Here is a 24549-nt window from a genome sequence, read left to right on the forward strand (position 1 = left end):
CCTGCTAACACCTACCATTTAACTTATCCTGAGTGAGCTCACACAAAGGTTAAGTCTCGATCCTGCACAATGCCAGAGCTAGACATCCATTCCAAGTTCTGTCCAAGCAGGAATCCATTCTGCCCAATCCAACAAATAATAATGAGCTTTTCCTTGAAGACTTCAGGGAGGCAGTCCTCTATTTTTATAAAGCTCTAAAAGTTAGGACAATGTCCTGCAGCTTTATCCAGTGATTTTTAGTTCTGTTCTCTGAAGCAATGCAAAACCAGTCAAATCCTTTTTATTCCTGAGAGCTTTTTAAATACTTAAAGATTGTATAGTATTCTTTTCCTTCCCAATTCCATGTATTCTCTAAGTTGAATATCCCTACTCCTTCAGTGAATCCTTCTAAGACCTTGTCTTGAGACCTTCTTCATCTTGGTCATCCTTCTCATAGACGTTCTCTAGCTCTTCAGTGTTACAGCCACAACTGAGCCAAGAGTCCCAAATGGTTTTGACTAAGACAGAGTGCAGCAAGGTTTCCTGTCCCCAGATAGATTATGGATGGCTTTCTTAGTGCAGTTGAAATTTTTTTAATGGATATATTTCTGCTATTGACTCATATTGAACTTGCAGTCTAATGGAAATTCCCTGATTTATTTTTTAAAAATAGAATAAGAAAAAAAATTAAAGGAATACAAAACAACAAAGAACATTGTCATGTGCTCAGCAAAACATCAGTTTTACCAGTTCAAGAAAGTATATGTGTATTAGTAGAAGAAATTATATTCATGGATGTCCATCTTTTCTTTACTTCCTTGTTCATTGTTCTTTTGTTTTCTGCTGCATACTTTTATTTTATTCTTTTCCCCCTTTTTCATTACCCCTACTACTTCTGAGTAGTCTATTGTTAAGAAAGGATATATTTGTGATATATATATACACATACATACACAAAGACACACAAACACACATTGACCCTCTCCCACATCCACATCCACATATTTTTCCATCCTTGCTGACTTTTTGCTTTAATTTTGCTCCTTAACTTGCCTTTCTATTACTTAACTTTCCATGAATCCCTCCTTTCCCTCACCTTTGCTTCCCTCTCTCCCATTCCTCCCCTCTTAATTCTTTAGAGATTTTGGAGAGTGCTATACCATATTCATGGTATATATTTAACCCAGTCCTATGGGACTAGGTTTTCAGAACTATGAGCCCTTTTCCCTCCTCTAATGTTTCTGAGTCTATTCTTCCTCTGTACCTCATTTGTATAACTTAATAACTATTTTTACCTTAACTCTACCCTGTCTTTCTTTTGAACTACTATATTGTTGATGTCAATCTTAAACATATGGTATACATTACCCATGTTAAAAAAAACTATAAACAATTTGTCCATATTGAGTTCCTTGAAATTGATCTTTGATATTGGCTCTTATATGTTAAATTTTTTCCTAAGTTCAGGTTTGAAATAGGAAGTCGTGAATATCTTCAAGTTTGTTGAATGTCCATTTTTTTTCTTATTCAACATTATAGATAATTTTGCTGGATATAATATTTTTGGTCGCAGACCTAGTTCTTTTGATTGTCAGTAAATATGATTCCAAGATCTGTGATCTTTTATTGTGGCTGCCGACAAATCTCGTACAATTCTAATTGTAGCTCCAGTGTATTTGATTTTTTTTTCTTTTTTCTTGCAAAATTTTCACTTTGATCTGGTGGTTTCAAAATTTGGCAATAATCCTATGTATTTTTCATAAAAGATCTCGGTGAGGTAATAATTGGTGGATTTTTTCTATTTCTACTTTCCCCTCATGTTCTATCACTTCAGGACAATTTTCTTGGATTATCTCTTACATTATTGTTTTAAGAATCTTTTTTTGTTCACAACTTTTAGGTTCAATAATTCTTATATTTTTTCTTCTTGATCTGTTCTCCAGATCTCTCCCTGCTTCTGCAAGGGCCCCACCATCTTTGCACTCACCAAGTGCTGGTTCCTTCTCCCCCAGGGCTACAACTCTGCAGCACAGCTGTGCCAGTATTCCTAATTAGCCAAGGTTCATTCATTCTGCCTTGATTCAGACCTTGATTCCACAAATAGATTGACAGGTGAAAGTTCCTGTTGTTTCTGCCAAGACTCCAGTCACATCCATCTTATCCTAGGGCTCCTTACTTGGTGTTTCTTCAGAATTTACCCTGAAGGTGTTTGAACTTCACACTGATCTGGAGTCTTTCTTCAGATCTTTTTGGGTTGCATCAGCTTTTTGGGTTGTTCTGTCCTAAGTCTAATTGAATTTTCACTGGTCTTTTTGCCCAGGCAATTTTTTCCTTTTTGTAGAGGAAATCATGAGAACTTGAAATTTACCAACTTACTCCAACATCTAATCAGAATCCTCTCCCTCTCAGATCTTTTTTTGATATGAACTTCCATCTACATGTTCCATATTTGTACTTATAATGCTGATTTTTCAAATTAGAGGGTGAGATTTCTATTAAAATTTGTTACTAGATTCAGCCTAGTATTCTAACCCATTGAGATCCTTTTATACTCTGACTTTATCATTCACTATATTAGTTATCCTTAAAAGTGTTTTATCTGCAAATTTAGTAAGTATTCCATCTTTGCTTTTGTCCCAGTTATTGTTAAAAAATATTAAACAGCATAGATACCTGCGATATGACCCTGAAGATCTCCTTCCAAGTTGAAATGGAGTTAATAAAAGTTGTTTTTTAAGTTGGGCCATTCAATCTAACTGTCTTGCCTTCAGGCCTATACATTTCCATATTTTTTACAATTATAGTATGAGACACTGAATGAAAGAGTTTGCTAAACTCCAGATAAATTTTATCTATACCATTTCTTTGATCTCTGAGACTGGCAGTCCCATAACAAAAAGAAATGGGGCTATTTTGTCAGGCAAGACTTGTTCTCGATGGGAGGCCAGGCAGACTCTTTATGATCACCACTTGTTTTTCTAGAAGTTCACTCAACACTCCTTTAATAACACATTCTAGAGTTTTGTCTGAGTTCCAATCAGTCTCCACAACTTTCTCAAAGGAAAGGAACCTTCCCAGCCTTCCATCCTGGAAGAGCAACACATTAGACCTTATAACTTAATTAAGCCTTCTCCAGCCTCCTTGCCAACATCTTATCAAACTTACTTGAAGTTAGCATATGCCAGACTTCTCTTCTTCCATCTAAGTTAAGCCTTAAGTGAATTGAGTTTGGCTGTTTCATACTTGAATCAATTCATTACTTTATTCACATAGACCTTTACCATGTTTCCTGCATCTACTTGTAATTCTTCCAAATCCATGAAACTCTCTTTTTTGTCAACCTTCAGATGGCAGCAATTCAGGGAAAGAATGAAAGCCTAGAGAAAGTGTCTTCCTTGACTGCTCAGTTGGAATCTACCAAAGAAATGCTCCGCAAAGTTGTGGAGGAGCTGACTGCCAAGAAGATGACCCTGGAAAGTTCTGAGAGAACTGTGTCTGATCTGACACTGTCTCTGCAAGAGAAAGAACGAGCCATTGAGGCAACCAATGCAGAGATCACCAAGCTCCGTTCTAGAGTTGACATAAAGTTACAGGAGCTCCAGCACCTTAAAAATGAAGGGGACCACCTCCGAAATGTGCAGTCCGAATGTGAGGCCCTCAAGCTGCAGATGGTGGAGAAGGACAAGGTCATTGAGATCTTGCGTCAGCAGATCGAGAACATGACTCAGCTGGTTGGCCAGCATGGGCGTACGGCTGGGGCTATGCAGGTGGAAAAAAATCAGCTCGAGAAAGAGATCAATGATCGTAAGCTAGAACTGCAGGAATTCAAGGTATGTGAGGGTCTCAGGGACTGAGCTTCTGAAAACCTATTTATTATGCTCTATCAAAATGGTCTCTCTCCAGTCAATTTTTGAGCAGTGGAAGCATTATAAAGTAAGACAACTGGATTAATGTAATGCAACAATGTGACTCACTGTGTAGAAATGGGGCCCATGAACTTTAAAAAATTATTTTTTGATAATTGTATTTAAACCTAAGTGGTTTCTTTGATAACGGTGTATTTTATTTTATGCATTTAAGAATGATTCTGAGAGGTGGTCCATAGTTTTCACCAGATTGCCGAAGGAGCCAGGACTGACAAAAATGGTGAAAAACCCCTGCCTTCAAATATACAATATTATTAGAAGTTCTTGAGCAGGGTGTGGTATGATAAAGTTTCATATTTATGAAATTTCATAAAAATTAAATCTGATGGTAGTATGGAGTAGCAGAGAGATAAAGCTTAAGAGACAGGTATACTGATCCTGGTGAAAAGTGTGCATACCTGAGACAAAGTGATAATGGCAGTGTCCATGGAAGGAGCAGGCTGGCACAAGAATTCTGAGATAGGAAGACTAGGGCTTAACAACCAATTAGATACAGTACGTGAAGGAAGGGAACACAACTGGAAGTCAGAGGAATCTGAGGTCTTGAGTGTGGGTAACTGGGAAAAGGACAATTCTATTAGCAGAAATCAGGAATGAAAAATGGAACACATCCCTTCTACATCATGGAAACTAAGGGTATGATGCCCCCCAAATCTGGAAAATCCATGTATAATCTGTAAGAGTAAACCTTTCCTTTAGGAAATCATATAAGGACTTAGCTTACATATATATATATATATATATATATATATATATATAATTCCAGAGTCTACTGGAATGGTTTTTTGTTTTTTTTTAAATACCAATTCTGCATTTCTGAGTATCTGAAACTTTTCTGTGTCATGTGCTACCCTGTGCATGTCATCTATTACTTCCGCAAAACTCCCCCCAAATTCCCATTTAATTTCTTATGCTGATCTGTGACATATTGAAATTATGATGGGGAAAGTTTCTATGTGGAAGGGATAATTCTGCCTATTGTTAGTCTGAGGGAAAACTCCACTGCTTGCAGCATGTGGCTCTGCAGGCATGCTGTCAGAGTCATAGAACCACGAGAGCTGGAAGAGGCCTAATGCAGGCCGCCTAGTGGGCCAGCCTTCATCTACCAACGAACAAACTGAGACGCAGGGAGTCTGCCCAGGGTGGGCTATGGGATGAGGTTCTCTGTCTTCAGATCTTTGGTCTTTGGCTGGCATGGGTCTTCTCCTAATGTCGGCCACTTTTCTACTGAAGTAACTACAAGGGGTACCTCTGGCTCTGCACTAGACAAGGGTTTCCTTGCCTTCTAATTTTATTCTATTAATGCTTCAAATAAGAATAATAAGGCGGCTTGCTGACACAGTGGATAAAATGTTGGTCCTGGTATCAAGAGAACCTGAGTTCAAATTTGACCTCAGACACTTCCTAGCTATGTGACCTTGGGCTAATCACTTAACCCTGTTTGCCTCAGTTTGTCAACCATAAAATGAGCTGGAGAAGAAAATGGCAAAAACATCTTGGCCAAGAAAACCCCAAATGGGGTCGTGAAGAGTTGGACATGACTGAAATGACTCATTAACAAAGTTATTATAAATATGTGTCTGTATAGAATGTGATTCTGAATCCTTTATATTGATACATGCAATTAGATTATAAAAGACAAGAAAGATTCAAAAATACGTGAACTTGAAGCCCGGCTAAGTGACTTGGAACTTGAAAAGGTGAAGCTGGTGAATGCTGGGTCTGAACGGCTCCGTGCAGTAAAGGACATGAAACAGGAGAGAGACCAGCTCTTAGCTGAGGTGAAAAATAGTCGGAATGAGCTCTCCAGTCTTTCAGGTATGGGGCCTTAGGGCCTGTCCACGAGGCTGAGCCTTGATGAAAGTAGGCACTCGTATCTCCTGGCACCTAACATGGACTCTAGGAACAGGACAAACAAAGCAGGACAAAGCTGGTTTTCAGCTTTGGCAAGAATACCAATGCCACTAGTCCTGCTGTTGCAATGGGGTCATTCACATGGATTTCTGATATGTAGGACTAAGCTTATGACATGGACCTGATATGTTCTACATGCATACTTGTCTTATAGTTACTACATTTTAACTTCGAGAGGCCTTAGCCAGTAAAATTTAGCACTTGATTAACAAACATGAGGAACTGAGTCTTACAGTTTCACTAATAGTTTATTAATAATGAAGCACAGAGTGTGAACAGTCTTTTGGGAATTTGTTGGAAGGAAAACTGGGAGGAGTTAATAATGCATTTCATGATTAAAATAATGTCTCTAATATTTCTCAAAATGTTCATGTAAACAAAGTCATATTTAGGGGAATTGACAGTTTCGAGGCTTCTTCTTCTGATGAGTCCTCTTTATAAATTAAGAAACCTTTTGTCAGCCACTGGTTTCACTTCTTAATTTATATGTGTGTTGAATGAATTCAAATTTTCATCTGTTCTCTCCTTTTCACTCCATCTTTCACTTGTCCCCTCATTCAACAATTCCTATTGAGACCAAGACTTCCCTTCTTAATACTCATGAAGTGCTTTCTGCCTGTCAATGTCCTAGCAGACAGACTGAATATTAATTTTTTTTGACTTCTGATGTTTGAATTTTGAGAGAGGACCTCCAGAAATAGATTGTGTCTGAGACCAAGGAACTAATAGCTTCATTGGATTTACGCAAAATGATGTAACCCACCCTATATACCAAATTCCAAGTTCAGATACTTTAACTTGAGAATGATTTGTAATCTTTTGTCCCTAACCATGTTAAAAAAAAATTTCCTTTAATCTGCTAATGTGTAAGCAAGTACATGTGATAGGTCATCTTTTATTAGTTTTTATTATTTATCACAATAAATCTACATTTATGACAATGGGAAAGAATAGGTCAACTTCAGTTAATTGGTATTTTATTGTGCAGAGGACTATGAAGTTTTGAAAAGAAATTATCGGAACAAAAGTGAAGAGATGGAATGTACCACAAACAAGCTGAAAATGCAATTGAAATCTGCACAGGCTGAACTGGAGCAAACAAGAAATACTTTAAAGACAATGGAAGGATCTGATGGCCATGGTATGATATAGACAACAGATTCTTTTCTTTCTTCTGTTTTTCTTTTCTTTCTGTAGAATTTTTCTGACTCTACTGGTCTAGATTTGCAAATATACCTCACCTACTCTGCCAATGCTTCCAGGCACTCAGACACATAGAAATTGGTGGACCCCAGTGAGAGGGCCCAAGGATAACGTGTAGGGCTACTTCCAGGGCAGCCCTCAAAGTTACTCCCTCAAAGCAGGGAGTTGTTGCTCCTAAAGTAGGAGCATCTTCGTTCTCATGGTAATGTATAAACCAGACTAATCCAGCACATGCAACACTGGATCCAGAGTCAAGAGGCATGAGTCTGAATGAGGTTATTGGAACCTTGGGAATGTCTGAGCCTCAGTTTCCTCATCTGTAAAATGAGCAGAATTAAGAGCTTTTGCATTATGTAACCTACCTCATGAAGTTGTTCTTAGGGTCAAATGAGAGGAGACTAGGTTTATTATGCAAATGTAAGCTATTGTTATTGTCATCACAGCTGTCATTTCTGACTATTTCTGATGTCTCCTATCCCAATTCTTTATATAGAAAAGAAATGGACATGAATATAAATAATTATAAAGAATGTATAGTACCTTTTTGATTACCCACATGTGGATCATATCCTCTGTGAGCTCCATATAACTTGAAAATCTGGGGCCACAAGTATTAAAGCCCAAGTTCTAGAAATAGAGTTGCTGACCTAAGCAATAAGTCAAGTACTTATTTAAGTTCCCAAATAAATAAGCATTTTGATGGTAAATATGATAAATATGATGGTAAATGCATTAAGCCATCTCTTTCCAGATCTACCTATTTCTCACTCCAGATCAGCCAAGTTTATTCAAGTTAATGGATTAACTTGGAGAATTCTCTTTTGGTCTACATAATAACCATAGTATGACCTATGTTTAAAAAGTACACATGAAGACCAAATTATACCTGGCTACACCAAGTCTAAGTTTTTTATTTCTCACAAATTTCTGGTAATTTTATAAATCAAGAGGCCATTAATGAAATTTTCATTGAAAGCCACACACCATCCACATACTATCTGTTGAACACAACAGAGCCAAACATATCATAATTATCATCTTGAAGGCTTTGACCAACTAATTATATCCTACATTTATTGAATGCCTTTTTAAAAAATCAAGCAAATGGTATCTAAAGAACCACAAGCCAGGGCCTTTCTTTTGTTTTTAAAGGATCATACATTTTCCTTATTATTTTTTCCCCCTTAGGTCTCATTTGGATTATACCTGTTTTCTTCTAAGCAAACAACTGCTATTTTAAAGGCTATCTCTTTGGTTCAGGTTATTTACTATGCATAATGATGCTTCTAGAAGAACTAAGCTATCTAAGTGATCTTTTCAGTTAGGTTATTATAAAAATCCAGTTCTTTCCATATCTTCAAGGTTGTAAGGGTATGAAAAGTTCAGCTTCATTCTGATAAACGACCATTCCCACTCTTCAATTCTACCCTTATCATTTTTCACTATCATAGCCTCATCCAGGCTCATACTGGTGACTGATCTTCATTGTACTCTCATGACTACAGGGAGTTCCAATCACGTAACAGTAACCAGGAGAATGAAAATTGAATGTTTTATGATGTCACTGGAACCTTAAGGCATATACAGAACATTGATTTCTTATGTAGTAGTATCACTGTGATCAAGGAAAATCATTTTGATGAACAATTATAAGTTACCCCTTTTATCTAAGTTTCTCTCTCTATATATGTATGTATGTCCGTAACTATGAGTCTGATCATTGTTCTTAACTCAATTATATAAAGAAAACTGACACCAAAAAAAAAAGTTTAAACCATTGTATAATTTACAAGATAACTATGTTCCATTGGACCAAAGAAGCTAATTCTTTTGGCAAAAACAAAGCCACAAGGAATGGTTATTGGATTTCTCCTATCCATAACCTTTGGGAAACAATGCCTTCTGGAGGCACCTATCTGCTGGACCTGGAGTCAGGAAGACGTGAGTTCAAATCCAGCCTCAGACATTTACTAATCATTTAACTTACAAATCATTTAACCTTAGCTTGCTTCCATTTCCTCTTCTGTAAAATGGGAATAATAGTAGCCCTAATTCCCAGGGTTGTTGTGAGAATCAAAGGAGATAATATTTGTGAAGCATTTATCATATTACTTGGCACATAGTAGGTGCTTAATAAGTGCTTGTTTCCTTCCTTTTTTCTTCCTGACATGCCCCACAATCCTTTCCCAGCTTGGGGATCCCATTGATTTATAATAATCTCAAGGCACAGCAGAATCCATATCATTATAGACTTTACATTGTCTCCTTACTTTATAAGTTCATTGGTTTGCAACTTAGAATGGCTTTGGAAAAAAAACATATAGTTTATGGAACACATAGTTTAAAACAGATAGACAGTTTATAGCTTATAGAATGTTCATAAATAAGTAAGCAATTAGCATTTCCTTTTTACAGCCATGAAAGTTGCAATGGGAATGCAGAAGCAAATCACTGCCAAAAGAGGACAAATAGATGCCCTGCAGAGCAAGATTCAGTTCTTGGAGGAAGCAATGACAAATTCATCTAAGGTGAAGTAAGACCTCAAAGTAGAAATGGTCCAATTCGCCCTAAGAATTGCTTTACACTGGGGGGAAAAATAAGTACCTTTTTATATTCTAAAAATGAAAACTTGTATTTTGGAACTTTGTTATTATAAAGATTTCCTCATCTCAGTTCAGAAAAGCACAATTTATAGTGACTGAGGATCCATTTTTTGGGGGACAAAATCAGGAAGAACTGTCCTGCATTTAGAAATTTGAATGTTCTCCTAAATACTGCTTTAGTTGTATCTCACAAATTTTGGTATGTTATATCATTGTTATTATTGTCTTTAATGAAATTATTGATAGTTTCTATGATTTATTCTTTGGACAATTTATACTTTTAGATTAGATTATTTAGTTTACAATTTTAATTTATGTTTCCAAGGTCCTTCAATGAATGCAATTTTTATTATGTTATAATCTGAAAAGGATATATTTAATATTTTTGCTTTCCTGCATTTGTTTGTGAGGTTTTTATGCCCTAACACACATTTTTTGTGAAGCTAAGAAAAAAAGTATATTCCTTTCTATTCTCATTCATTTTTCTCCTGAAGTCTTCTTTTCTGACTTTTCTAACAATCTATTCTTCTTCTTAAGTTTTTACTTATTTTATAGTTTGATTTATCTGAGAGGGATAAACTAAAGTTCCCCACTAATAGAGTTTTACTTTTTTCTCCTGTAATTTGTTTAACATTGAAGTCTGTTTTGCTTGGGACTGTTGCCTCCCATAACCTTCCCATTTGCAAATGTAAACAACTTAATCTTATTAAGTTTCCATAATTTCTCACTTCTCCTGAGTCTTGTATCAGCAATGCTTGAAAGTTCTTTATTTCATTAAATATCCATTTCTTTCTGTAAAGGATCATACTCAGTTTTGCTTGGTAGATTATTCTTGGTTGTAATCCTAGCTCCTCTGCCTTCCAAGATACCATATTCCAAACCCTTCATTTCTTTAATGTGAAAGCTGCTAAATCTTGTGTGATCCTGAATGGCTTCATAACATTTGAATGGTTTCTTTCTGGCTACTTGAAGTATTCTTTCCTTGACCTATAGCTAAGCTCTGGAATTTGGCTATAATTTTCATTTTGGAGTATCTTTCAGGAGGTGATCATTAGTTTATTTCAGTTTCTTTTTACCCTCTAGTCCTAAGATATCAGGGCATTTTTCTTGATAATTTCTTAAAAGATGATGTCTAGGCTTTTTTTTGTTGTTGTTGTTTTTTTTGTTATGGCTTTCAGGTAGTCCAGTAATTCTTAAATTATTTCTTCTTGACCTATTTTTCAGATTAGTTGTTTTTCTGATGAAATATTTCACATTTTCTTCCATTTTCCCATTCTTTTGACTTTTTTTTCATTGATCCTTTATATATTCTGAAGTCATTAAGCTTCCATTTAACCAATACAAATTTTTAAGGAATTATTTGCTTCTATGAGCTTTTGTACCTAGGAAGAAGAAGCATACTGCTATCTCATTTCATCAGAGAATTAGAAAATGTCAACATGTTATAGTTAGTGTTTTTAGGAACTGAAACTAACATAATTCAATCCAACTCAATTCAGCAATTTTTATTAAACACCCTCTATATGTAAGAATTGGAAGACAAAAATAAAACAGTCCCTTCCCTCGCAGAATGGACATTTTACTAAAGATCCCTTCATGGACATCAATGAAGAAATACAGAGTATGTATCATATGACCGATGGTTTCTGACTACAAGATAATTTGAGGATTGGGTAAAGCAATAAAATCTAGGGAGATCAGCAAAGGCCCAACCAACTAATAAGCAGAAGGAGGCAATAAACATTATAAAGAGCTTACTGTGTGCCAGGCACATCCCTCATTTGATCCTTACAACAATCCTGGAAGACAGAAACCATTATTATCCCTATTTTATAATTGAAGAAACTGAGGCAAACAAATCTTAAGTGACTTGCCCAAGGTCATGATGGATAGTTCTGAGATTAGCAAAGCCAGATAATGAAGGGCTTTACATGAGAAACAGAGAAGTTTGAGTTTTATTCTAGAGGACTAAGAGAAGCCACTGAAGTTTCTTAAGCCTCAAGGGATGTGTTCCCAGCAGTAGATTAGGATTGTCCTGTAACAGCTGTGGGGAGGATGGAATGGAGTGTGGGAAGGCTGAAGGTGGGGAAACTAGGTGGGATGCCTTTGTAATTGTTCCTGACCTAGGTAGAGGGCAGAGAATGGGATGGATGCAAAAGATATTAGATTTAGGAATAAACACACAAAAACTCCTGGTGATATCAGATAACTTTTTGCTATGACAAAACCCTGAAAATGTTATCTGTATATTTTTTAGATTTGAACCCTTTTGACATGCAATAAAGGAGGATGAGAAGTTGAGACTATTGTTATCCCTGAGCAAATAGTGTATGGAAGTGTAAGATACAAAGGGAACAAAAAGAAGAGAAATAATAAAAAGAAGATATTAAAATTATATTAGAAATCACATTGAAGTATATTTGCTTTACAAAAGCATTTTCTTATATTAGCTTAAACTAAAACTTTAAATAGTTATAAAATATATAAAAGTGAGTTTTATAAAGTAAAAAATGTGACTTTACTTAATTACATGGAACTTAATTCAGAAAATATTTACTAACAGTTGACTGGGAATAGGTTTCCTGGAAATTAAAACTGCCCTAGGTGCTAGAACTTGGGATGGTGGTAGATTTCCTTTTACTGGAAGTCAAGGATCAGAAATATTGAATCAAGCTGTCAGGAATGTTGACAGGGGATTCTTTAGGGCAGGTATAAGTCAGGCAAGAGGAATTGAGGTCACTTTTCCCAGTCTGAGATTCTGAGTTGACCTTAGACTAGTCCCATATTTCCTCTGAGCAGAACTAACTTAAGGTCTCTCTTCTCCCTTGTCTGGGACAGTCAATCTTAGTCATCTTATGAAAGCCCCCGGGAAATAGGTTCCACTGGCAAGACTAAGGCATAAACATGGAAAAAAGAAAAAGCTCAGGATAAGAGAGGAAGATGAAGAACTGAAAAGTAAAATAGATGGGTCAAGGAATCTGAGAATGTGCCACATGGGAGCAGTGTTACCAGTTCTGTATGTTGGGGCAACTAAAGAATCCCCTTGCCAGTAAGGGGAACCCGCCACCATCCTAGGTACTAGCACCTAGGGCAGCTTTAATTTCCAGGAAACATTTTCTCAGTCAACTATTAGTAAATATTTGGTGAGAAGGCAATCCTATCAAAAAAGAGACAAATATATACATTGATTTTTAGTACCATGTAAGGCCAGTCTGCCCTACTTAATCAGAAAAGGAAAAATAACTTAAAGTGATATCAATAGGGAGAGTATTTTACTCCTATATTTTTCATATATCTCTCCCCCTCATCTGTCCACTGATACTTGAAGTACATTGTATTGACTGCTTTGTTGACCGATATTGAAGTTTGAATATTTGAATGACTTGGAGGAAAGAAAACTAAATTGAAGTCAGAAGATCCAGGCACAAATACTAAACTCAGCCACAACATCTTGATTCTTTGGGCAAATCATTTAACTGCTTCAGGCTCAGTTTTTGCATATTATTTGGGGTTGTTAGGGAGGCACCTTAGAGATCATCTAATCCAACCTCTTCATTTTATAGATGAGAGTACTAAAGTTTTTAGGGGAAGGGAGACTATAAATTGACCAAAGTAATAGAGATAGTTAAGTAGGAATTTAATTCAGGTCCTTGGACTCTCTAACTAGTATCTCTTTCAACTTTCAATTCTAATGTGCTCAGCATTTTATGAGCATATCTCCATATTTTATAATAAATTTTGGGGTTGAATAATTTTGATGCAAGTTAAGTAATGATATACCTTAAGTTGAGTTTTGAACAATCTCAGAAAATTGGAAATTGGCAAAAAATGTCAAATGGACATAGCTTCTATAGTAATAATTGGATTTTAATAAAATTTGGTATGGTGGATATCTGCAGTTCTGAGAAGCATTAGTTTTTCTAATAAGTAAATACATAGTTAATACCTCTTTAGTGGTCTTCAATCAAATATTATATTTATTAAACTTAAGAGAAATAATCATAGGGCTATCTAGCAGTGAGGAAAATAAGAATGTATTATCTATATAAACATGAGTTACTTCCTTTCAGTCTTGCTAATAGATAAATAATTGAATAGTATAAAATAATTTAACATTAAAGTTAGGTTTCACTGAATCAATAGCTTACCTTTCTATCACCTATAAATAGCAGTCAGATTATCCCAGAGATGCTTTCTTCTCTATAATCATAGGAGAAGCGTTTCTTAAAAGAAGAGAAAAATAAACTAAGTCAAGAATTGAACATTGTTGCAACAGAAAAAAACAAAATGGCAGGGGAGCTGGAGATCCTGAGATCCCAAGAGCGGCGTTTGAAAGAAAAAGTTGCTAACATGGAAATTGCTCTTGATAAGGTAATTGTTATTTGAACTGATCATTTAACTTAAAAAAAAAAAAGATGTTTATTCTGAATACAAACATCTCCAGAGTGAATATTTCCATATGCATAGAGGGCACAAAAAGAGGATTGTCAATGAAATCATGATTCTCTGTATCACAATGCTTGTTTTTTAAAAATTACTTAAGTTTAAAATGTCCTTTTCAAAACTCATTTGTTTGTAGTTCCTTCCAAACTTGCTTCTTTTCCTTTTTTTGGATTTAGAAAAATATTTCAATGGTTTCCTTTTTGCTAACCCCTTCTTTCTCTTAAAACCCTATTCCACTTAAAAAAATTAAAATATAAAAACCTCTTGTAATAAGTAAATATAGTTAAGCAAAATAAATTCATATTGTGACCATGTCTAAAAACATGTTTCATCAAAAGTCTTTTGGAGACATGGTTCTTCATTGCATTGATCAAAGTTAAGTCTATCATTGTTATTATTATGTAAATTATTCTCCTGGTTCTTTTACTTCATTCTGCACCCAGGATTTTCTGAAATTATCCTTTTTATCATTTCTCATGTGCAATAAATAATTTTATTACATTTACATACCATAGTTTTTTTCAACTATTATCCAAATGTTGAATACCCACAAAGTTTCTTTTTTTCCCCCTTTGTGATCAGTAAATTTATTTTGTTTGTTTAATATTTCCTTCCTGTTGTGGTTTTCTCTCTAAACTCCATTCTCTGTCTTACTCAGTTTGCCTGTGGAGTTTAATGTATTTATGTACTAGACTTTGAAAGTCTGTATGTACATGTGTATATGCTCAATCCTCCTTTGTCCCTCTCAGATTTATATGATGCCGATTTCCCCCATCTCTTCCTCCATGTTTGTAAAGTCTTCTCATTTATCTTAATTTTGCAGAATCTCAAGATCTGCCTTTTTCTTCCTCCTTTTACTTTCACTTGTTTTTATCCTTTTATTTAAATTCAATTTATAATTAAAACAGTCTATTCCTGGGTTTTGGGTTTTTTTCCTCTTATTTAATTCCTTCACTAATCTATGAAAACATTGAAGTTCTAAAGGGACAATTGTTTCTTCATCTCATTAGAATGGTCACCTTTCATCATCATAGAATCCTTTCCAGTTATTCATATATTTTTGCCTTTTTGGTATCTCTGGACATTTACATGTCAAAATTTCTACTCAGCTAGAACTGAGTTTTTCATCAGAAGTACTTGAAATTTTTCTATTCCAATATCTCCCTTCCCCCCCCCCCCCCCAGTAGAATAATGGCTAAGTTTTTACAGGGCAAATTATTTTTAATTTTAGCTTATATTTTTGTCTTTGAGAAGATATACTCCAAGCTCTCCTCTCATTTAAAGTAGAAGCTTCCAGGTCTTGTTTGACACTGACTAGCTCCTAGGTACTTGAACTGATTATTCTGGTTGCTTGCACTTTTTCTATTTGAGGCTTTTCTTTTCAGGGTTTGGGTTTATTTCAGAAAATGATAGGTAGATTTTAAAAATATATTTACTGTGCCCTTTGGTTCTAATTAACTTGGGTGGTTTTCATTAAAAAAATTTAAAAACATAATATGGAAGCTTTTTAAAAAAAATATGGTTTTTACAGTTTCCAATTATTCTTAAATTATCCCTCCTTAACCCGTTTTGCAAGCCAGTTTGTTTTAAATATCTTCTTTTTTATATTTTCTTGTATTTTTTCACTTTTCAGTTTATTCTCATATTTCTTCATAGTATTGCACCAAGGCCAGGCTTTGCCCTCTTCCCCATTTATGGGAGGAGTAGCTAGCTCTTTCTGGTCATATCCTGAGTCTCTTAGATTCCTGTGCTGACCTTCAATTCCTATGGTTAAGGCACCTACTTCTTTGAGTTTCAGTGCCCTGAATAGTTCAAGACTCTGTCTAGTGTCTCAGGACACAGTGTGGGGGACCTTGGGTCCATGATCTGTCCTAGTATTAGTGCTGTCCTGCCTGCAATGGCTGCTAATGGTCTCAGTGATTCCTAGACTCTTCACGATGTGATTCTGACCCTTTAAGTTTTTCTTTATGGGAAGGAGGTGGGCCCCTGCTCTTATTGCTTCTGGACACAGACTTTTCCAAACTATCCATTGTTTATCTCTTCTCGGATCATTCTGAGAGCCTCTTGATTTACCTGTGCTCATGCTGGCTTTTATTCTACTTTCTCATTTAATTTCTCAATCACTATTTTTTTCTGGTATATTTGTTCAATTTTTGCTAGAGTAGATGTGGAGAAACAGGGAAGTCTGCCACCTTTCAGGAAGCCAATTTGACTAAAAGTACCCATTATTTCATTTTCTGTTCAAAATATTTCTTGGTATAATTTAGAGAAACATAGAATTTCAGAATTGGAGGGACATTGATGACCATCTAAGCCACCCTATCCATAAGCAAAAGTCCCCTTTATGACAGAGCTGACAAATTGTCATCAAACCTCTGCTAGAAGTCTTTCATTGTGAGAAGGAAATCATAGTCTTTCCCAAGACAGCCCCTCCCTTTTGAAAGTTCATTTTAAGAAAGTTTTTCCTGCCTGGAAACCTCACTTTATGTTTTTGCATCTCCTAGCCCTGATCTGTCCTTTGGGATTAATCAGCACACAATAATCCCTTTTCCACCAGAAGTTTGAAGGCAGCCTTCTAAACTTTCCTAGACCCTTCTGCAGATCTTTTGCACTGTACTGCTTGCCCTCCTCTTGACATTATCTGGTTTATTAATGTCTTTCCTAAAATGGCATGCCCATAATTATCCACAATCATCTGCCCCAGTTCAGTTTACACAGGACTACAAGAATCCTCATAGCTGGAAGCTCTGCACTCATCTCATCGGTTCAGTCCAAAGTCCCTTGGGGTTGGGAAATGTACCATACACTGTTGGTTCACGTTGAACTTACCTCCCACGAAAACCTCAAGAACTTTTTCAGACAAACTTTAGGTCTTTTTCATTTGAATTCATCCATTTGGACAATTTCAAAACAAATCATTTAAAAAAAAAACAAACCACAAACCCAATCTTCCAAAACCGTTTGGCAGATTACTTAAAAGTACTACTGTCCTAGGAAGAGTTTTTAAGGATGAAGATGACTTTCATTTTCTTATTTAGCAGGATGGGTTCTCCTAAGAAATGAACAATAGTAAAATGAACTCAAGAGTTTTAACAGACATTTAATTAACCTCTACAAATAAAGAATATTATTCTTAACAATAGCCATAGATCGTATTTACATAGTTTGTTAAGGTTTGCAATTCAATTTACTATCTCAATTGTTCTTTGTAACAATTATATAAGGCAGAAACTATCGCCATTTTACAGATCACAAATTGAATATTTTTCACATAACTTCCAAAGTATCTAAGTTGGTATTTGAACCCTGTTCCCTCCTGTCTCCAAGTCTTAGAAAGTAGTTCAAGTACCTACCTCTTCCATAGTACCATATGGTCAAGCATGCCAGCATTCCCTAAATACAGTAGAATTCTATAAATCCTCGGAGGGCCAGTGGGCTCACCTTGTACAAGGGCATGCAAGTCAGCTGCTGCTCTGTACACTAGGAGGGCCTGGAGGAAATCTCCAAAGACTGTGGATGGTCTTGGATGCTGGTCTTCAGTCTAGTAGGTCGTTATCTTTGTTTTCCAGAGACTGCTTCCAGAGACTATGCCTTCTGCATTCCAAGCTTGATGTCAGCCAGATCCGAGGGTCAGGAAGGGTTCCCCTTTGCCACCACTGTGCCTCCTCCCCTTTGCAAAAGACAAGTCAGTTATAGTCCAAGGCAGCTTATTACTATTAGTTTTAAAACAGGTAATTCCCCCTTTAGTCTAGCAAATCACTCTTACTGCCGGCTATTTCCAACACTTCCTATTCTAATTGGAATGAAGTCAAGAAAGAATAAAGTTTTCTGTCTCTCAATCCAGAGACTAGAAGGTAGCAAGATATCAGTTGGTAATTATAATAATGCCAAGGATGTCTAAATTGGCAAGTTCCTAACCATATATGCATATATAATAATTTTTCTTGCTTTTACATTTTTTCAAAGGAAAAATGCATTGCCTTTTTACATCTAATAACTTAAAAAATCTATAAAGTAACAAAAGTATCAGCCTTTCTAAAATTAGTTCAGAGTAATAAGGCTATTTACTATTCATTATGTTAATAATAAGGACATACTAGAATAGGAATATGCTTAAGTGTACCCTTAGTGACCTGAATTAATTTGCCTAGTTAATTTGTATAAACATCTGTTATCAAAGAATACTTAGCACTAGATAAGAGATTCCATTAAGTAAGACTAGCGTAATAAGTGAAGTAATGACATAAGTTTTAGATTCCTTTGAGGGTTATATGTGGCTAAAGAGACATTGTTTTTACCAATATTATTTATTATTAGGCCATTTTAAGTGGAAGAACAGCATTAGGTTCCTTGTGCCTACAAGTATGTAGGATACCTCAATGTGCCTCATTCTGTCTAATCTATATCTGAGTAATTCTAACTATGCATTATTCTCTCTAAAAATAATGACTTCCTTATTAATAAGTTTCCCTGGTCATAATTCATCCTTCACCTTGTATATTTCTGTTGTCTCTTTGACCCCATTTGGGGTTTTCTTGGAGTGGCTTGCTATCTCCTTTCCCAATTCATTTTACAGATGAGGAAACTGAAGCAAACAGGGTTAAGTGAATTTCCCAGAATCACAAAACTAGTAATCTAATTTCACATTTGAACTCAGGTCTTTTTGACTCCAGGCCCAGTACTCTATTATTCACTGTACCACCAAGCTGCTCATGTATATTTTAGTCTAACTGTACCTCCCATGTTTTAATCAAGACCTCTTAGCATTTGTTCAGGTGATAGACTTTGAAAAATTAATTGGCTTACTGTCAAGATTAAGTCTAATATATGTGTGTTATTTGATTATAGGCATCTTTGCAGTTTGCAGAATGTCAAGACATAATCCAGCGTCAGGAGCAAGAATCAGTAAGATTGAAACTACAGCACACAATAGATGTAAAGGTAACATCTTTATTTTAATTCACAGCTTAACTCAATAATATGTACATTTTTCCCATCAATTTTTATACCTTCATATTTTGGAGATAATTTTTTTTCATTTAAGAATATTTTTATCATTAAAAAATTATACCTCTTTCAAAACAAGTAAAACTTGCATATCTAACATAGTTTACATATCTAACATATTAAGTATTAAAATCTATTATATTTTGTTTAGCTAAAATGTTTCTTAAGTTGTAAAAATAATCTCTTATTACAAAAAAATCACAAAGCTTAATAAATATGAATTGCTTTTACAAAAAGCAAGAGCTTCCTGCCTTTTAGACTGCAACTTCAGTATTATGGGAAAAATGACAGGAATAAAAAAATGCTGATTGACAACTAACAATTACCTGCTTTGAAAAATAGCAATACAAAGTTTTCTAAGATAGCTTTTTGATATTCTAGTTGATCCCTAGCAGCAAAAATAATTATTCCATACAAAAAAAGAACTTCAGGGTAACTTCTCTTAGTGGTTAGTTGTGGATAAGTTCCCATTTTTGGTCAGTGATGTTGTAGGATTATAAAGAGAGTGAAATAGCAAGGATTTATACTTCAAAGCAGTCTGGAATTAATCAAATGATCTACAGATTTGTATTGGAAAAAAAACTTGTTTATGGTCAGTTTGTATAATAAAAAAAATGTGATTACCTATTTTACAATTAAATAATTTAAAAAAACCAATTAAATAATTTGATGTATTTGTGCCATAGCAATGAGTAAAGCATGACACTTTGTATAAATTAATTAAGCATTATATGAAATATGTAAAAGATGAAACAGATGTTAAAATTTTATGATGCTCTTAAATTCATGTAATGTTTTTTTTTTTTTTTGGTTCCTTTCCAAATTTAAAATTCAGTACTTTAAGTCATAGGCATTTTTGCAAGTGCAAAATCAAGCTCTAGAACAAGATTATATTAAATCATAAAATCTGAGGAAATGCAGATAATGCTCTGCAAAATAATGTCATTCTATTTGCATTGATAGTAATTATTAATGATAGTATTGGTTACAAAAATAACACCTAAGTACCAATTCAGAATGCATAAATGTTCTTTTTTAAATAAATTTTTAAAAAAATATTATTTTTTTTAACATTTAAAAAAACATGAGTCCCAAATTTTTTCCCTTTCTATCACTTTTTCTCCACCCACTGAAATGGCAAGCAGTACAGTATTAATTACACACATGAAATCATGTAAAATGTATTACCATAATAGCCAAATCAAAAAAAGGACAGAAAAATAAAGAATGTGAAAAAGCTATATTGCATTTTGCATTTAGAGTTCTTTCTCTGGAAATGGATTTCTTTTTTTAATTTTTATTTTATGATGAATCCTTTGGAATTATTTTAGATCACTGTATTGATCAGAATATCTAAGTCTTTTACAATTGATCATTATTACAATATTGCTATTACTGTATCCACTTATCTGGTTCTGCTCACTTTGCTTTGTCTCAGTTCACATAAGTCTTCCTATGTTTTTCCGAAACTATTCTGCTTGTCATTTTTATAGCATTATACTACTGTATATATAGCATTTCATCACAATCACGTGCCACAAATTGTTCAGCCATTTCCCAAGTAATGGGCATCCCCTTACTTTCCAATTCTTTGTCACCAGAAGAAGAGCTTTTGAAAATAGTTTTGCACATATAGGTTCTTTCCCTTCTCCTTTGATTTTTTGGGGGATAAAGCAGTGGTATTGCTAGGTCACAAGATATGCAGTTTTATATCCCTTTGGGCATAGTTCTATTTTTCCATTTCACAACTTTAATGTACCCATTTTCTTTCATCCCTTTCAGCATTTGCCATTTTTGATAGGTAAGAAGTGATACCTAAGAGTTATTTAAATTTACCTATCTCTGACTGATCGAGCAAGCACCTGAATATAGATAAGCTATGATTTCTTTTTTCTGAAAACTGCCTCTTTATATCCCTTGACAGTTTATCAGTTGTGGGATGGTTCTTATTTTTGGGAATTTAACTTAGTTCTCTAATAAATTTGAGAAAGAGGCCTCTTTCAAAGAAAGATTTTAAAATATTACTTCATTGTCTATGGTAACTTTTAGCAAAATGTCATTTCCCTGATTATTTCTTTTAATTAGGGCTCTTTCTGCTTTTGCTTTTTCTAAGACAATGAATGCTACCCTGCTTTTTTAACTTTAGCTACAGCATAATAGATTCTGCTTTAACCTCTTATTTTAACTTTGTAAGTCTTTCTATTTGTGTCTTGTAAACAATGTATTGTTGGATTCTGGTTTGTAACCTATTCTGCTACTATTTTATATGTGAGCACCTCCCATTCCTATTTATAGTTATGATTACTATGTGTTCCCCTTTATTCTGTTTTTTGTTTTATTTATACTTCTTTATTTATTCTGCCCTTCTTCAAAAATCTGTTTTGCTTCTGCCCACTAATTTCCTTAATTTACCCTCTCTTGGATTATTCTCCTACTTTCTTTCATCCTCTTTCTTCTCCCCATCTCCCATAAGGTAGATTTCTATACTCAACTAAGTATATGTCTGTCTCTGTGTGTTTATATGCATGGACATATGCATAAATATATATATATATATATATATATATATATATATATATACACATACATACACACACAATCAGTGCCCACCACCCCACCCATTTTTTCCTCCTCTGTAAAAGTATGTAAGATACTTCCTCTATTCTATTTCTCTCTTTCCCTTTCTCCCAGTACCTCCCTCCTTTACCCCTTAGTTTTTTTTAGATCATTCCAACAAACTTAACTCATAACTGTGCCCTCTCTCTGTATAGACTAATTTCCTTAATAATAGTAAAGTTCTTAGGAATTACATGTACTGTCCCATATAGGAATATAAACAGTTTAACATTATTGAATCTCTTAGATTTTCTTTCATATTTACCCTTTTATGCTTTTCTTGAGTCTTGTGTTTCAAAGTCACATTTTTTATTCAGCTTTGATCTTTTCATCAGGAATGGTTGAAAGGTCTTAAAGATCCATTTTCTCCCCTAAAGCACTTTGGCTGAGTACATAATTTTTGGTTGTAATACTAGATCCTTTGCCTTCCAAAATATAATATTCTAAGGCCTCAAGTCCTTTAATGTGGAAACTGCTAAATCTTGTGTGATCCTGGCTGTAGCGTCATGATATTTGAATGGTTTTTATTTTCCTGTAGTATTTTCTCATTGACCTGAGAGCTCTTGAATTTGGATATGATATTTTTATTTTTATTTTGAAATCTCTTTTAGAAGGTAATCAATTGATTCTTTCCATTTCTAATTTACCACCTGGTTCTAAGATATCAGGATAGTCATCTTTGATAATTTCTTCAAATATGAGATACAGGCTTTTAAAAATTTATTATACATTCAGTTAGTCCAAAAATTCTTAAATTATCTCTTCTCAATCTAGTTTCACGGTCAGTTGCTTTCCTGAGGAGATACTTCACATTTAAAAAATTTTTTATCATTCTTTTCATTTTGTTTGTATTTCTGTTACCTTTCATTTTTTTTTAAGATACTATTTTCCTTCAGTGTTTTTTGCACTCATTTTACCAAGCTATTAATTCTCTTTTCATAATTTTCTGGTATCACTTTCATTTGCCCCCACCCCTATTTTTCCTCTATCACTATTATCGCTTTAATGCTTTCAAAAATTCTTGTTGGGATTGGGTCCAATTAGCATCTTTCTTTGTGGCTTTGGTTGTGGGTATTTTTACATTGTTATATTCTTAATTTGTGTCTTAGTCTTTCCTGCCACAGTAGCTTTTTATAGTCATGGTCTTTTATTATTGTTGTTGTTTATTTGATCATTTTCCCAACCTATTTCTTGACTTTGAACTTTATGTTAAATTTGTGTCCTGCTCACCCGGGAGTGGAGAAGCTTCTGCCCCATGCTTCAGGCTTTGTTGTCCTGATGTTTTCAGTGCTACTTCTGGAGGTCTGCATGTTTTTGTTGCTTCTAACATGATATGATCCAGGAAGTGCTATGGTCATTGCTTTCCTGGTATGTACTCTAGTTTTTATTGAGGAAAGATCCTTACTACCCTGCAAGGGTAACAAGTGCTACTCTTAACTCTGGAACTTTGACTAGGTCCCTTGTTCTTCTATAACCACCTTACCAATGCTTTTCTCTGCCTTGGAATGGACACCTGGACCCCTACTCCCGTATGACCTACCACAAGTGTTCCAGGCTTCAACTATGACCCCAAACTGTATATAGAATTGCCGATCAGCACCAGTTGTGCCTTGTGCCAATAAAAGGTCACCTGTGATCTCTTTCTGACCAATTGTCCAATCCCTTTACCATTTCTAGGCTGAGAGCTCTTGAAGATGATGCTATGGATGATACCACAGCTGTCTCCCAGGGCCCACCACTGAGGCTCCTACTGCACTCAGGGTTAGTGCCCACCAAAGTGTCACAGATCTTTCCTGCCAATTTCCTAATTTGTCTTAGATTGGAAAAACTATCTCACCTGAAACCTTTATTGGCTTTGCTGCTTCAAAATTCAATTTGAGGCATTATTTTAAAGTTGTTTGAAGGGGAATAGAGATAATTCAACTGGGTTGCTGCCTCTAATACTCCAACTTGGCTCCATTCCACTTGAATCTAGATTTTTCAAATCTTGTCAAAGATATTTATCAAATTTTGACAAATAAAAGGTGTGTTTTTGCATTTTAAGTAATTCATTTTCTTTCTTTCAAGAGAAAATTATTACAATATGAAACTTACCAAATCAAATATAACAGGGCAGTCATCTTAGAAAAGGTAACTCTGCTCAGTTTTGGAGTTAGTCAAAAGCCAGGTAGACTGTATTAAATTAAATGCTATGAAAATTCAACCTTAGGAAGAGTCAGCAAATTTGAAATATCATTAACTTCTTCAAATATCGAAAACTTGATTTTGGATTACATTTTCATGTAATGTTAATTCCATTTGATTCCCTGTGTTTGGAAGGTATGTATCTTTCCATTTTTTTTTTTATCAAAAATTTCAGCCTCTCCCCAAGATAATGGGATATCTGTCTAATATACAGATATACTTCTTAAATAACAAATATGAACAAATGTATTAGCTGTTTGGAGAGAACCTGGTAGACCTTTCCATGTTTTATATCATAGCCACCATGAATCTTTACATTTGTTTCCTTTCATTGAAGTTGTTAACTCTTAAGTTTCCACATTTAATTAGTTAATTATCTCACTCCTGGGGGGCAGAACAAAGATGGTAGAGAAGAGGTAAGAGACTCATTGACCATAACTAAATTCTCCTCTAAACAACCTAAAAATAATGTCTCAAAACAGATTCTGGAGTGGCAAAGTGAAGTGAAACAATTTTCCAGCCCAAGATAATCTAGAAGATTGGCAGGAAAGGTCTGTTGTACTAGGTGTAATAAAGCACAGTCCAATGCAGGCAACACCTGGACAAGATAGCAGGGAGCTTTGGGAGCAAATTGGCAAAAGTGACTTCCATAGCTCTCAACCTACAGATGGTAA

General features: G+C 34.9%; 1 protein-coding gene across 12 annotated transcripts in view; it reads left to right on the forward strand.

Moving 5' to 3' along the window:
- CCDC158 (coiled-coil domain containing 158) overlaps window positions 1-24549 on the forward strand; it is a 124388-nt gene that overhangs the window by 63510 nt on the left and 36329 nt on the right. For 11 of the 12 annotated variants that reach the window (XM_023505714.2, XM_031942889.1, XM_031942887.1 and 8 more), the window contains 6 exons: window positions 3327-3809; window positions 5534-5723; window positions 6808-6960; window positions 9438-9550; window positions 13838-13996; window positions 18917-19009. In XM_023505714.2, coding sequence (XP_023361482.1) covers window positions 3327-3809; window positions 5534-5723; window positions 6808-6960; window positions 9438-9550; window positions 13838-13996; window positions 18917-19009 — 1191 coding nt within the window. The remainder of the gene's footprint in view (window positions 1-3326; window positions 3810-5533; window positions 5724-6807; window positions 6961-9437; window positions 9551-13837; window positions 13997-18916; window positions 19010-24549) is intronic. The other variant, XM_031942888.1, reaches the window with a different exon arrangement.

The sequence above is a fragment of the Sarcophilus harrisii genome, chromosome 6, assembly GCF_902635505.1.
Source record: "Sarcophilus harrisii chromosome 6, mSarHar1.11, whole genome shotgun sequence".
Lineage (NCBI taxonomy): Eukaryota > Metazoa > Chordata > Mammalia > Dasyuromorphia > Dasyuridae > Sarcophilus > Sarcophilus harrisii.